We start from the raw sequence: 15435 nt of genomic DNA on the forward strand, positions 1-15435 counted from the left end.
GGACTGATGGTGTGAGGCCTTCCTCAGTCTGTTGTGGCTTAGCAGCTCTCTGGTCATGAAATGACAAGGGCCAGCTCCCCCACAAAGCATGAGGAGCCAGGATCAGTAAGAAGGCCAGCAAAGTAGTGTCCTATCCCACAGCATCCAAATGAGGCAAGCAGGATAAGTGCAGGGATGGGAGCTGGGTACAAGTGCAAGTACAGATCCTTCAACAAGTCCATAGTGGCAAGGCAAGCCCACAGTTAATCTAGGAAATCAAGTCAAGATCAGGTCCAGTGAGCATAATCAGCACCAGATACAATCCAGTGATTGCTGTGCAATTCCACAGCAACAAGGCAGGACCCAGGACAAGCCGCAAGTCAGTCTGTGGGTCAGGGTCTGGATCAACAAGGTTCTCAGCCAGCCACAAGCACGGCTGTGATGGAGCTGCAAACAGGCACACATAGGACATAGCCTGCGCAGTGTCTGAAGGCCTGGGCCTGGGCTGAAATAGAGCCCGTGGGCAGAGGGTGTGGGTGGAAGCCCGAGGCGAGGCTCATTAGGGTCATTATGACCTTTTAGTGCACTCAGGGGTCTGACAATGCCTTTCTTGCTGCTTGGATTCACATTCCCTGGTGGCCAACTCCTTGCCCATCCATGACTGTCATTGGACATAGACCCCAGCCACTATGCCTTCTAGTTATACAGCTCTAAGCTACTGGCACACACACATCCCAGCATTGTAATCATCAAGGTAGTTGGTTTTCCTCTACTCCTCATTTATAATCAGTCTTTAGATCACTATTTAAGGGTTATGTGGTTTCAGTTTCTCACATCATTAGTGTTTTTTGCAACTTTTGAACCCTTCTCCCAGTCTAGTAGAATCTGTAGCAAGAAACAACCTCTTCAGATGAATGCCAGGAGAGAAAAAGTTAAGATACACTGCTCAGAGCGCAGCCACACAGCCTTGGCTCCTCTTTCTTCAAACTGCTCCTTAAGGAACACACACTGCTCCTCCCCTCCTCCCCCCAGGAAGCACAGTCTCACATCACAGATGCCCCAGGCAGTGTAAGGAGGATTTGCTACACTGGCTGTATACTGGGAGCTGCTGAATGATGACAGAAAACCTGGAAGGGAAAAACTAAACTCCACTTGTTACTGTTTTATGTGTTTCAAGATGTTGGTGCTATCCTATATACATAATTAAAACACCGTATCAAGTAGGAGTAAGTGTTATCCTACATCCAATATTGACCCATCATACTTAATAGCAGCTAGTGTTATCATACATATAGCACCCATTATATACACTACTAGCATACCTCACATATAAGCACTAAGCACACTTCCTGCCATACCCCTGGCTCCTCAAGATTACACGCAGAGAACTAATCTGGCAGCTATAAGTGGTCTCGGCATCGTGGACATTCAGACAGCACTTGCTGTACAATCCTCTTTTTGCAAAACCTCCTTCCAATCCTGTATCTGACACCAGCTTTTTAGTAATGGCATGGTTTAGGTCAGGACAGACTAAACACTGGCATTAATTAGTGTGCAATAACTGGATTCATGTCAGTGAATGTGGCTTTTTTTTTACCTCTGTGGAAGAGTGATTATTAATGCAAGTAACACTACAATGTTACAGAAAAGTGGTTCTGCCTACTTCCCCCTTCCTTGCTAAAAGGAGCAGTGGGCATCAGAAGGATCAAGGCTGAGCGTGTCGGTTCCAGGCCAGATGTCCCTGGAGGTCCTCCATGGTCAGGCCTCCCTAAAGTGAGAGGACAGTACCTCGCCCCTTCAGGATGAGATGGATGACACTTATAAAGGAAGAGCATCTTCTGGATTGTTTGATCTTTACTGGTTGGTGGACCTCTTCAAGCTGTTACTTGTGTATTGGTGTAGTGAGTCAATGGGCAAATATTCCTATGTAAATTGTTTGGCCTGAAGTACACCTTCTTTTTTCCTAACCCCTGCCTGATTGTGCTTAATCTAACAGAAGTCCCATCCTTAACAACTATGTAGCAACATAAGGGAGGTCAAACTGTGGGCATCCAACATCACTGTAATTGCTAAAGTGATGTCAGCTCAGTAGGCCGAGACATGCGGCAACTGCGGCTCATGAACAGGCGATCCAGAGAAACTAAGCAGTACTGACGCTGAAATGCTAGGAAATCTGCTTAAGGAAAATCACATCTATTTATCACCTTAAAACTCCTACACAGATTATTACAAGCAGATGGCTACTACAGGGAAGTCCTCTTTTCTCTGAACTACACTTGTAGTTACATCCCAAAGCTGCTTCATATTTATCACATTTTACAATTCTTACACAAAAAACCTTGCAATATTCCTTCATTGCAAGTACAAGTGCATATAAACAAATAACACATGGCATGAAAACTCACAAGCATTTCAATGACTTGAGACTACTTGAGAAGAAATCAACTAAGATACTTTTTCCACAATTTCAACATTTAACTAAGCTATCAGACAGGAAAGAAAACATTAACAAAATATTCCATTTTATATAAAGGCACTGTCAATTTTCAATGATTATAAACTATTAATGACTACTCTCCCTTGAAGAGAATTCCTAAAAGTTAAATTCTTGTTTAGCACTCTAAATCTACCTGTCAAAGTGCCCCATATTACAATAAAAACTAGTTTGATTATTAAATGCATTAAAATGATAGTTTGTCAAACTGGAGGCCAGAGGCGCATCCCCAGGAAAGATACTTCACATCCTTCTCTCCCAATGATGATATCCTGCCAGATAACCTGGTGGGCTCTGTGCTGGGCTCAAACATGGAACGGAAGGCTACGTACAGAAACCAAATTCTGCCTCTTCTACCTTCTGTGGTAGTGCCTATATGTGCTAGAAAGTGGGTTTGGTATCTCGAGTTTACCGGTTTACTTGGTCATCCCAAGCTAATCCTCTTTCTCCCTTTCTCCTGGACGTTACACTGCAGTTGTCTTTACAAATTTAAGAGTGAAGCTCGGTGTTTTTCACATCCAATAGTCTGCTTTGGCCTTTGCTTATAACGGCTTCAAATATATATGTAGACTTATATTGGACAGTTGAATTAATGTAAAAAGTTATTAAGCAACTTTTTCAATTATGAAAAGCACCATTCCCACTTTTTGTAACATGAAAAGTAATAATAATTGATAAAAAGCTGAGAAATCATATTCCCTGAGCCATTTAACTTTTCAGCTGAAAGTATTTATTCACATTAAAAGAGTTAACTGTTTTCAGAGAACTGCATAGCTACCCTAGTAAATTAAAATATCAAGCAAAACGGATTCAGCATGTTAGCTTGAGCTCAAATGAAGAAAACTCCATGCAGACTACCAGCACAAGGAATTTCATAGTCTCTAATGCTCCTGAACAAAGATCCCTGACATTTTATATAGAACCTTCAACTCTCAAGGTGTTCTAAACCTCGAAGTATCATACAGTACACACCTCTGATTTATATGATGACACAAACACTAAATTCTCTGCCCCTTAAGGTCTGCAAAATTGTGTAAGTGTGGGAGGAGGAGAACACCACCACTAGGGTATTCCACAGAACTCTTTCATTTGTTTTCTCTTCTGTAAGGTAAATAATGATTTGCCTAATGTATTTGGGATATAAGACTACATATGGGGAACCAAACAATCAAAAAAATCAATCAAATTGAAGTATTCTCAAAAATAACAATGTTAAAGTCACAAAGTGATCTGCAGATCAGTTTTTAATACAGGTTGTTCTCCCCTCCCTGACAGGTTGCATTTATGTAATAAAACAAGTGAATCCTGTGCACTTCAGCATTTCCATTTTAAGAATAATTTATTACTAAATATGACTTTGGAACACTTAGTAATTTGCATGAGACTCCTGGAGGAACAGACTTATCACCAAAAGCCTTTTCCACACTCCTTACGCAACACTTCACACACTAATTCTGCTTTCAATAAAACTAAATAGATTAATTTGAAAATAATTAATCTGAAAGTCAGAATAATAACTTGCATGTGTCTGTTATTTCCTTTCCCAATGTACTAGTATAGCCTATTCATTCTTAAAGCAACTAAAAAAAGTTTAAAAGTTAATTTCTCAAATTTATTGAGGCACATTCCCATTTAGAGAGAACACCACCTCTGTTATTGCAGCAAACCAAAAAGGTTTCTGCTTTCTACACTAGAAGAACTGCTAAATGAGCACCACAATATCAAAGACGTTTGCCTCTCCCTAACCACACTAAGGTCTGTGAATAAGCATAGTAAAGTGTAAGGTCCAACTATTGCTTCACTAAGTTTGCACAAATGTGAGTAAGCAAGAGAAGTGAAAATTACAAATTACACCATTTCTACATCAAAGAAGTTTACATTCGAATGAGGACATGGTGCAGAACTGAATTACAACCTGCTGTATCACAGGAGTTCACAGCGGAAGTTGGCATGAGCCAAACGTAGGTATCAGTCTAACAGTTCGCTGTTTACATAAACTGAACAATAAAATGACACTTCACAGACTTTTATGACTACATTTCTCTTATTAATAAAGAGAAAAAAATTTTCAGAATGCTAAGTCTGCATCCAGATGTACAGACATCTTTATACTTCCAGCTGTCACATTTAAGAATGATTACTTCAAAATTTAAAATAAAATACACCATTGCCCAGTGCATCAAATCTGCAGTTTGATGCAGAAAGTGCAAAACAGACATCACGACCAGACTCCACAGGTCAGAACACCATAACACTATATACTTTGCTAGATACAGGGCAAGAACCTAAGAAAATAGTACTTTCCTCTTGAAATTGTGTATGTCCCATCAATATGCAATTTGCAGATGCCAGGAAGTAAATAATTAACTTATGAGAGAAATTACAGGCTTCTTGTATCAATCATGCCTTTCTAAATACTCACTATCGCAGAAGTTTTTCTTCTCATCTAGGTTCTTCCTTCTAACAAATGGTGTCCAGACTGCTCAACTAAATTAGGTCACTGGGAGAGGCTGCAGCGGAGCGAGAAAAGCAAAGTAGTAAAATAAACTACCATCAACAAAAGCAACCTTGAGCATGTGATTATCAGGAGCTGTAAAATTAGTGTGACTAATTAAGTTTTTAAATGAACATAAACCAAGCATTTTCATTGTTAAAGTATGAAATACCTTCACTTACCATGAAGCCCTTAAATTCATCCATATACAACTTTGAATGCTCCAGAGACCAAGCAGGCAGCATGACATAGAAGCAGAGCTTCCTTTGAAACTGTGCATCAAAAAAAAGATGACAGCTTTTCTTTGTAGCATCATCACCTATTGATGCTACAAATAATTTTGTTTTCTGATAGTTTAAATACAAACTTTACTAGCAATAAAGATTAAAGTCTATGATTCCTAGTTAGTTTAACCTTTAAGCATGTGAAGATCGAAATTTAAGTTTTCTTCATGAGTTAACACAGGTTGTTTGTTTCAAGAGAAAGTTACTTCAATATATTCCTTTCAAATATATTCCTTTTTCAAACAATCAGTAGGACACTCAACACAATCCTTACTAAAAATTTTCATCCTAATTCTTAATAAGTAATTGAATGGGTGAGCATGTCTGTAAATAAACACTATACAGAATGAAGTCCTGTACAGTGAGAAGATATTTTGCTTTAAACTTAAGGCTTTTTGCTTGAAGTCACAAATATATCTGTATGATGTCATACTGTGCATAGTTTTGTGCTGTTTTACACTTTACCATGCAGAAGTCAGAAGATGTTTACATGATGTAAGCATCTAGTAACCTAAATAAACCACCAGTAAGATGTCTCTTTTCAATCTGGTCAGAAGAAAATTTACATAGCCTTATAAAGTACAGAAGTGTCATAACTGGACCGTCTGATTTATAATTTGTTATTATCAATGGTTGAAATTGAGAAAGAAATACAGCTAAGACAAACAGAAGAAAACCATGAGGCTTATGACTATCAATATGGTATCAGCAAAAACCAGGAAGGGTTATAATAAAAGTAGTAACAAGTGTATGTGAAAGGCTATAAAGAGATTCCTACCTTAAACCTGACTGCTAAGAGATCTGTAACACCACTGTATGAAAAAAAGAAGAGAGAAAATGGAACACGTTAGCAAATTATTGCAAAGGTAATGGTAAATGGATTAAAGGAAGAAAAAAAAATTGTTATAAACGTAAAAATGTGATGAGCTGTGGATTTTTTTTTTCCTCTTGCAAAGGAAATAGTTTAACAATGTACAGCATGGAGAAAAAAAGAAAATAACTGGCAGGATCACAATTGCAATCAACAAAATTTCTGCAAAATTTCTATATGAAACACACCCACACCCTTTTTACCTTTCATGTCTAACCCTAGATCCTTCTGAAAACAGAAAGATGCATAAACAGGATTCCAGGATGCGGTGTTTATCAGCAGCTCTATCTTGTAGCATGAAAGACATCTAGTTTTGTTACTTCGACTTATATTGTTCTGCAGAACTAAATATACATTAGTTAGGTTAAGAAAATACTATTTTGGGGAAAAAATTCTGGCTTCCCATGCATCCAAAAACCAGCATGGGTTCATAGGAAGCTACCAAAAATATTTGTGTCTAAACTGATCAATCGTTCAATTTAAAAGCATGAAACTACTTTTTCTAACTTACAAATTTTCAGAGCCTTTCTAAAAAAAGAAAAATATTCCCATTCTCAACCATGACACTCTAAAGACATGTTTTGGATTGTTTGCATTTTGAGTATTTAATTTTCAGCTTCACATTTAAAGCTTTTCTCTACAATGAAAGCCAGATTTTTTTTATTTTTTTAAAAGGAAGATTCATATTCTCAATCACATACCTCCAGGACTAAAAGCTCCAAGAATTGCATACTTGAAGTCAAGTGGTTGGAAAGTAATAAAAGTCTGCATGATGATGTGCATCACATAAATTAAGTATTACTTGAATAAGCTCTTGTCCTAATAGATGAAAGATTTACATCAAGCTCAACAATAGAGCAGAATACTTTTATTCACAAGCTGAATTTTCAACTAGTATTTAATATTTTCTAGGAGAATAGTGTTGTATGCAGGAAGAACATGGTCACACCTATCATACCCACAGTTCTTGTCCTTTTTGTCTCATCTGTGTTTTGTTTCCTCCCCACTTCCTTAGCCATGTTTCTTATCAGTTTCTCACTGCACGACACTTTCTCATGCAATGGTCTCTGCTCCTCATCCCAACTCTGCTTCATCTATTGGAACAATTAGTAATAAACTAGCCACTGTAAGAATCATCCTTTAGATTACAGCTTCAGTATTAATACACTAATTATATAAATCAGGGCAAAGTCATAATCTCAGACTGTCTGGAGACACAGGAGACAGCACAGCATTAATATACTCCTGTTTCTGTTTACATTCGCCCCTGTATCCAGAAAGCCTACATCTTTTGTTTAAGTGAACACTCCACCTTTTCAGTATATATGGACGAGCTCTTCTCCTCTCTTATTCCCTCTCCTAAACATCACCAGTCACGCAAAATGAACTTTTCCCTTCAGTTTTACTTCACTATAAGACAACCTCTAACAGTCAATTTCTTCCAGTTCTCAATAGAGCACACAAGTTAGTTGTCAAAATAATAATTTTCCCTGATGAAAGTATACTGTCAATTGATTTAACAGTAAAATCATTTTACTGTTAAGCATGACTTCTTTACTTTTAACCCTACCCTTTTGCTTACAAACATGCAACCAACTATGGGAGAAACACAATTCTGAGAAGAAAACCTATGAAGCAAATAGAACTCCTGAATTTTATTAATATTTAAATCCATGCATCCAGTTAATATTCTCTGTTTTATAAAATACTGCTAACTAAATGAGTTACCACCTTTGGGTGGTCTACAGTTTTAAATTAGATTGCTTTGGTTAAACATGAAGTTACCAACCCTCATTAGAACAGTTTTAATCTAGTCTTTGGACTGCATGCTTTGAGAACTCTGGATCCTGCTGAGACCTGGCTCTTTTTATTGTCATGTGTTATGAGTCCCTCTCCCTATCTTTTAAGGTACACACTGAAACAGGAAATAGTACCATGATAAAGAGCTCCTCCAAGAGAACATCGTTCACAACACACTAGATACACTCGTCACGAGCGTGCACTAAAAATGTCAATTTTGTACACAAAACAGATGAACCCTATGGCTCCAAAACAAAGTTCTCAAAAATAAAAAATTCCTAGGGAATCATAATCTTGTTCCTTGATGATTCTACATCATTCTACAGTATTTATGTTATTACTGTTCAGTCCTCAGCCCTACAGAGAGCAATGATTAGACAGCAAAAGCAAGAACAGAGAGCAGAGGCAACAGGGGTACACAGCATAGACTGAATGATCTTTGCATTTACATAGAACTCCCATTAGTGTATATACATATAAATATACACACGTACACTTGAGACTTATTTTACATGATGGTAAGACGAATTGCCATTAGCAGTGCTGTTAGCAAACTAATTTCCTTACATAAAGTATGTTATGGGATCCTGCAGATAAGACTTAGCAATGAAGAGTTATGTTCAAGCTATTGCACATACACAAGCTCTATTTCAATAAATTGAAAGGAATGTAATAGTGGATAAAGCAAGTTTATATATAATTTCCTTTTATTCTGTACAAACAGTCTTCTTCAGTGACAGACTTATGCAACACTTCCAAACTAATGACAATTCAGACAACTCAGTTTCTGAAGCAAGATAGCTGCTTTTAATCTGTAAAACACCAAAATCTAGAACTGCATAGAATTAATAGACACTAATTTATTTTATCAGGAAGTGATGCCTATACTCATTGACATTTCCTTTAATCACTACTTTAGCTCATGCATTACGTTGACCTATAAGACTGGACAATAGATGTAGCTTTGCCACCCATCCCTTCACTCACACTTTGGTACCCCATCCCTATAAATACTTGGTTGTCTGGAGGAGAAAGACCAAGGGAAAAAAATTATAAATTAAAAAACTTAAACTTCCACAGACTGTGGATATCTGCAGTGTGTACTCATCTTTTGAAACTGACCAGTTTTATAAGGAGAGCAAGCTTTTCTATACCTCTACCAAGCTTTATCACACAGAAACAAGTTTGCTAGCACTGACAGAACCAAACGAAAAATGAACAGATCACCTACTTTAGAGATCAATAAGTTTCCTACACAGAAACTAAGTTTTGCACTACGGCTTCCACCACATCCAACATCTTACGCTATGCACTGAATAACTTTACAAAAAAATCATTACAGATTTCAAACTGACTGTATTTTGGGAAAGGACAAGTATCCAAAACAAGGGGAAAGGAACAGACATGAAGCTAGAATAACTTTCCTGGTAACGCACAATTAGAACAAATAGCTTGTCTGTATACATGGAGCAAGAAAGAGAAATTAGAGACTAGAAAATAGGAACAGGTGAACTGAAAAATCAAAAAAAAGAGTAAGAAAATTAATGCACCACAGTGGGTAGTAAAATGGGAAAATTAACAACCAAAAAACACACAGAAATGGAACTGGAAAGAAAATCCTAATCAAGTCAAGTAAAACTAGGTAGGAAAAGAAGGACTAACAAAACCAAGAGGGATTATACGTAATTTACAAATTAAACTAAGTCACCTGGCAATGTTACAAGTCAGTAAAATACTCAGATGCTACATTCGTTTAATTTGCTGTGGTCTTTGGGGTCACTGTGGCAACACGCATTTCATGCTGACTGCCAAACACTATTGTAAATGTTTCTAGCATAGAAGATGTTATGGCTAAAAGGCTGAAGGCATATAGAATCATAGAATCATTCAGGCTGAAAAAAACTTTAAGATATGGGAGACTGTATCTCAAAGGGTTGAAGCGTAGTTTACACACTCAAATGCAGCCCTTCAAGTCACCCTGGACAAGTGCAAGAATGTGCTTCGAATCCTCCCTTTAAAAATGTCTATGGCCTTTTTCAAAGTATTGCAGTCTAGGAATTACCTAGTAAGGAAGAATCAAAAGTTGGAGAGATACTCTTAACCAAATCACTGCAAGGTGCAGCCAAACAGAGCTGCAGTGGCCTGCTCTTCATTACGCATGGAAGTTATTTCACATCCTTCTCACGTGCCACTGCACATGTAGCTACCGTGCCACCTAAAGACAAGAAAAGGGTTACCAGTCCCTGATTTCTCCACATGGTCTGATCCCAAGCCAGAAGACATGGTAAGATTTGTTTTCTGCCTATACCCTAACGGTTTTTGGATCATCCTTATCCCCATCGTTAATGCAACCCACGTCCCAAGAGACAGTAATGATCTGTTTAAATGGTAAGATCCTAGTAAGGAGTACTGACCCCACCGTACACTTGTGCACTTGTGTGAGGTATGCACACTTGCACAGAGTGTAAGTATGCAAACATTATTTTGATTCCTTTGCTTCTGGTACTCACTATTGAGAAAGAATGATCTGTCTTCTCCTTGACTTCAAATGCCACTGTAATACACAATGTCTTTTAATGAATAAGAATGGCAGCAAGCTAAATTACTTGTAGTACAGCGTGGTTAAGAAAGTTAATTGCAAAGATAATGGTTAGATTATTGAATCACATGAGCATTCATTCCATTGGCTTTCACAGAAATTTAAGGTGTGGTTTCCTGGTCAGTTTAAGCTGATCTAAGGCTGCAGTGAGCAGAAGCAGTCAAGTCATTCCCCACCCTCATGTTTTCATGGCTCCCCCTGCAGTTGCCAACAACTGCAAGGCAGCATGGTACCAGACAATCGCTACACCACAAGGGAGGTGCAGAAATGTGCTGCTGAGGATGGTGCTGCACTTTTGGCACCAATCCTGAGTTTGAACAACTGTAGCTAACAGGAAAACAGCAAAAGCAGGGAAAAGAGATATGAACAAGAACAGTCAAAATACTTTTTCCTTTTCACCTACCCACTCTGTAACAGTGTCAAAAATTCTGTGTCTTACTCCAATTAAAAGTCTATAGACCTGAAAAGATAGGCTCTATTTTCACATGCTGAAATGAGAGAAAAAAAAAAAAGTCTCAAATGTAGTCTTCCATAAAGATTATGCAGCACAAAATGAAATTAAAACTACAAGTGACACACAATGGTCAAAAGCAGAAAAAACGAAAGCAAGAGTACAGTTACACGGAAGAGTTAATGAGAGCAAAAGAAAAGAATTAAGAACTGTACATTGAAACAGCAGCTGTAGCCACACTTTTATTACATAACTAACTCTCATCCTCATGTTTTCATACAATATTATATTTAATCAGGATATCCTTTAAAAGCAAGTGGACCTAAACACAGTTGTGCTTATCACTTAATACTTCCAGAGATGCTTCAGCTAGCACAGGATTAGTTCAGCAGAAAACTTGATAAATGCTCCCCCGTAGGGCCCAGCATGCTTAACTGCTGATCTCCCTCCCCTCCCCACCAGGGTACTGAAGCAGATTAATTTTCTTGACTATAGACCAAATCAAATAAATAAACTTTTGACATCTGGTAAGGAAACTATGAGATTGATTTCTGTTTTGCTATTTTTATGTTTCTAATTGTGTCAAATGATTCCCATTTCTGATTATATCAGACAATAACAGTAAACAAGTTTATTCAGTGAACAGCAAGCTCATAAGGAGAGATAATTTCATTCATACTAGGCCTACATTAGATATTTTTCACAGGCACATAACTCAAAGTGGGTTAGAAACAGATATTGATGAAGGAACTATGTGCAGGAAAATGTAAGCTATGTAATTCTACTCTATGTAGAATATAAATCTGAAAAAGGTTTGTGAGCCAGAAACCTAAGGATAATAATGTGCAAGTGGCCGATGTCTCTTTAAGAGCTTGAACATCTTCTTGAAGAATTCAGAAGCCTTGTTAAACCTGAAGATTGAATCTGGTACTGGAGTGGCTGAATGGCTGAATTTAACTTGCAAATATAAATTCAGCTGTTATGTTTACTGTTGTTCCTGATTTTTCCCTCTTACTAACCTACAAGGAAGTCACTAACCTCAGTTAAAGAAAAATATACATCTATATACATATCTGGGCTGCCTTCGATAGTCAACAAAAGATTATAGTTCATACCTTTACTAATCTCTTTGTATTTACTCAGTTTAACTTGAATCACATTTTCCTCCAAATGAAATAATCTTAAGTAAAGAGCCAACTTCTTTGCCACAAAACAGTGAAATTTTTACAGCTTTCTAGAAAATCTTCCTGATTCAAACAAAATGGCTTATCCATGCTTACCTTTATGTATCCTTATCCTCACTAAACATAAGCTGCGGATCTAAATTAGCCTCAGTATCCCACAGAAATAAGCTAATCCTTGTATTTAATTTCCATATTAGTGCCAATGAAGTGTAATTTTACTTCTTTCACTTTTCCTATTTTGAAGACCATTTAACAAAAAAAAAAAAAACCCTCACAAGCCAGTTTATTAAAAGTTTTAACTTGTTTTACTTTAAATTCTTCATGCTAGGGCAGTTTTAACCAATCACGGTCTTAACAGCTTGCATTTTCAACTAACAGTTTGGAGATCCGCCAATCAAGTCAGATTCTCAGAAAGCACTTAGCATCCTCTAACAAAAAAAGAGCATCCTCAACTCACCCAAAAAAAACAGGCCTTCCTGAAGTGTCACACTAAGCAGCATCTAATAACTCAGAGCGTACTGAAACTTGCGGTTATCATCAACCACCTGTATCGTTACTGAAACACCTAAAAAGCTCTACTTAAGAAAATTTCTTAAAAAACACTCCATTGCTTCACCTTTAATGTGCCCTTAGTCTTTGCCTTACTCTGTGACAAGCAAGTTTATTAGGAAGGTTCTACTTTGTGATGTTAGATTTGTACAGCTTAAGAACTACATACATCTTGCTTACACCATTTCTACTCAAAACAGGATGAATGTCAACCTTAAGTTATCTTTAATATTAGCATTTCAAGGCAGGACACCAACTGACGCATGCCCCTTTTTCCCTCCTCTCTCAACTGAAATAACAAAACCTTCAAGAAAATTAAAAAACAGTTTGCGAAATAAACTCATCATACTAGTTGAAAGAGAATAGGGAGACCATACACCCAGCTTAGATAGCAATTCCACAACCCAAGAGAAAAAAAAATTTGTATTCTCAAATGAATTAAAAGAAAAATAAAGTTACAAGTTCCTCATAAGCACGTTTGACAGACTAAGAGAAGATTCTTACTCCAGTGAGAACTTCCTTAATTTTCTTTTGAAATTTTCCAAAAAGTAGTTTCAAAGCAAATGTGAAAAAATGCTGATCACAGCGAAATTACTCATATTTTTGAATTAAGTTCTCCAAAAAGATACCTCCTAACACTATTTGCTTTTCAATTAATCAACATTTATACAAGACCATTCTTGCCTCCCTATCAAGGCTTCCACTGCAACAGTGCTAAAAGATGTCAGAGAAGTTTGGGCTGCACTTCTTTGAGTCATCAGAAAGAAAAAAAAACAATAAGTCTTCCTAACTTCAGTTTCAGAATTGCTAGATTTCAAGAACAGCTAAGATTTTACAGGTCACCGAGGTACAGGATGCGCTTTGTTAATAATATCTATGTCTTTGCTTGAAGTTAGAAGCACTGTCTTTAGTGATCATTTCCATTTTCATGTATGTGTACTGTTATGGTAAAAAAAACAAACAGTAAAGCACTTAGCTGACATTAGGCACAGTTAGTTTCCTGGGACAGTTAAATTTCCCACCATGGTCACACTTGCCAGAGTTTGGATTTTGAAATGCCAATAGGCAAAGGAAAAACACTAGCAACCACGTTTGCACTTAAAAAGTAGTGAGGAAAGCTGGCAGTGTACATAATGAACTTGGTTTCATTACTTAGTTTCAAGTTAAGAAACTTGTATCAAGACATATGACAGAAGTCAGTGTACATCACACTGCTCCAGCAATGGGAGCACCATACTTCAAACTTGCTAGAAATAATTTTATCTTCTGAGGACTACATACTGTAAAAAGTTTACCACTGTAACAATTTACCGTGTACTTAAGGCCTTCAGTACGGTCTATAAAAATGCATTTAGGATTACACGAATAATCATTCAGATTATTGATTAACCTCGCAGAATAGATGTCAATCAGTTCACTTCCACACAGGCACTTCTGTCAGGCACCAGCGACACGGCAGACAGCAGCACCCCCGCGTTTCTTCTGCCACAACCACCCGCCAGACTTGAGGCACTAAACTTAAGCTACCACGTGAAGCTGCAAACTCCAAAAACTCCTCGCGACCCTCACCCACCGTTAGGAAAGCAGCGCGCCGGAGGGCCTTTAACACGGTAAGAGCGGTAACTCTGTACTAGGATTAAAACCCCGCCAGCAAGCAGCATCCGAGAGGCGAACGCTGCCGCCGCGGTGTTACGGGCGGGCAGCCCCAGCCCCAGCCCCAGCCCCAGCCCCGCCGAGCCGCGCCCGGCGCATCCCGACCCGCAGCCGCCGCCCGCGCTCCGCTTCCACTTCAGCGCCGGGCGACCGCCCTCGCTGCCGGGGAACAGGCAGCCGCCGGCAGCGGCGTAGAAAAAACTGCGGCCCCCAACCCCGCTGGAGGAAACAAAAAAGAAAAAAGCAAAGAGAAGAGAAACCTGCACACTCCGGATACCGCAAAGTTCCCCGCGACGGCGCCCGGTCCCTCCGCTCCAGGCCGGCGCCGGCTGCTGGTTTCCTCCTTCCTCCAGTACCTGGCGGAGCAGCCCGCGGCAATATCTCCACCCCGAGCCCGGCCCCTCCGAAACCCGGCCCCTCGCCGACACCCACCTTTCCCCTCGATCCGCTCCCTCCGCCGGGGGCGGGGGGTACTTCCCTCGGCCCCCCTCTCCCCACCCCCGGCGCAGCAGCCCGATGCTCCGAGGAGGAAGGAGCCGGGCCGGCCCCTCGCCGCCGGAGGCCGCGCCCCGTCCCGCCCCGCCCCAGGGGGCGCCAGGTGAAGCCCTCAGGGGGCACGCCGGCCCCCACGGCATACGGCCGCCGCCCGCCCCTCAGTGCGACCCCGGGCGCAGGGCAGCGGCGGCAGGTACCAACCCACCCATGGCCCGGGCGGGCCGGGGCCGGGGCCGGGGCCGGGGCCGGGACGGGGGCGGGGGGCGGGAGGTGGGAGCGGAGAGGCCGGCGCGGAGGGCGGTGCCACAGCCCCCGCCCCGCCCCGCCCCGCTCCGCCCCGCCCCTCCCCTCCGTGAGCAGTGGCGCAGGCGCACTGCGGGGGGTGGTGCCCGGTGGAGGGAGCCGGCCAGCGCGCCTGCGTGGCGGCGGGAGCGCGCCCAGCCCGGTTCTCGTCGTACCCCTGCTGAAGTGGCGCGCGCTCGCGCCCGGCGCCCCCGTACCCTCGCCCCCGCCCGCCCCCGCCGCGCATGCGCCGTGTGGAGGCCGGCGTGGCTGTGGGGCGCCGCGGCGCCGGCCGGGGGG

At 40.4% G+C, this 15435-nt stretch overlaps 1 protein-coding gene across 3 annotated transcripts in view; it reads right to left on the reverse strand.

Annotated features, from left to right (window-relative positions):
* Positions 1 to 15061, reverse strand: part of PTBP3 (polypyrimidine tract binding protein 3) — a 57741-nt gene extending 42680 nt beyond the window's left edge. Inside the window, exons 1-3 of one of the 3 annotated variants that reach the window (XM_068422195.1) lie at positions 14791 to 14847; positions 6030 to 6063; positions 4896 to 4983 (exon numbers count right to left, since the gene is read on the reverse strand). In XM_068422195.1, coding sequence (XP_068278296.1) covers positions 4896 to 4919 — 24 coding nt within the window. In that variant the 5' untranslated portion in view covers positions 4920 to 4983; positions 6030 to 6063; positions 14791 to 14847. Of the gene's footprint in view, positions 1 to 4895; positions 4984 to 6029; positions 6064 to 14618; positions 14702 to 14790 lie in introns of those variants that run through there. The other 2 variants (XM_068422196.1, XM_068422197.1) reach the window with 2 other exon arrangements.
* Between the last annotated feature and the right edge of the window lie 374 nt (positions 15062 to 15435).

This window comes from Nyctibius grandis, chromosome Z, assembly GCF_013368605.1.
Source record: "Nyctibius grandis isolate bNycGra1 chromosome Z, bNycGra1.pri, whole genome shotgun sequence".
NCBI lineage: Eukaryota > Metazoa > Chordata > Aves > Nyctibiiformes > Nyctibiidae > Nyctibius > Nyctibius grandis.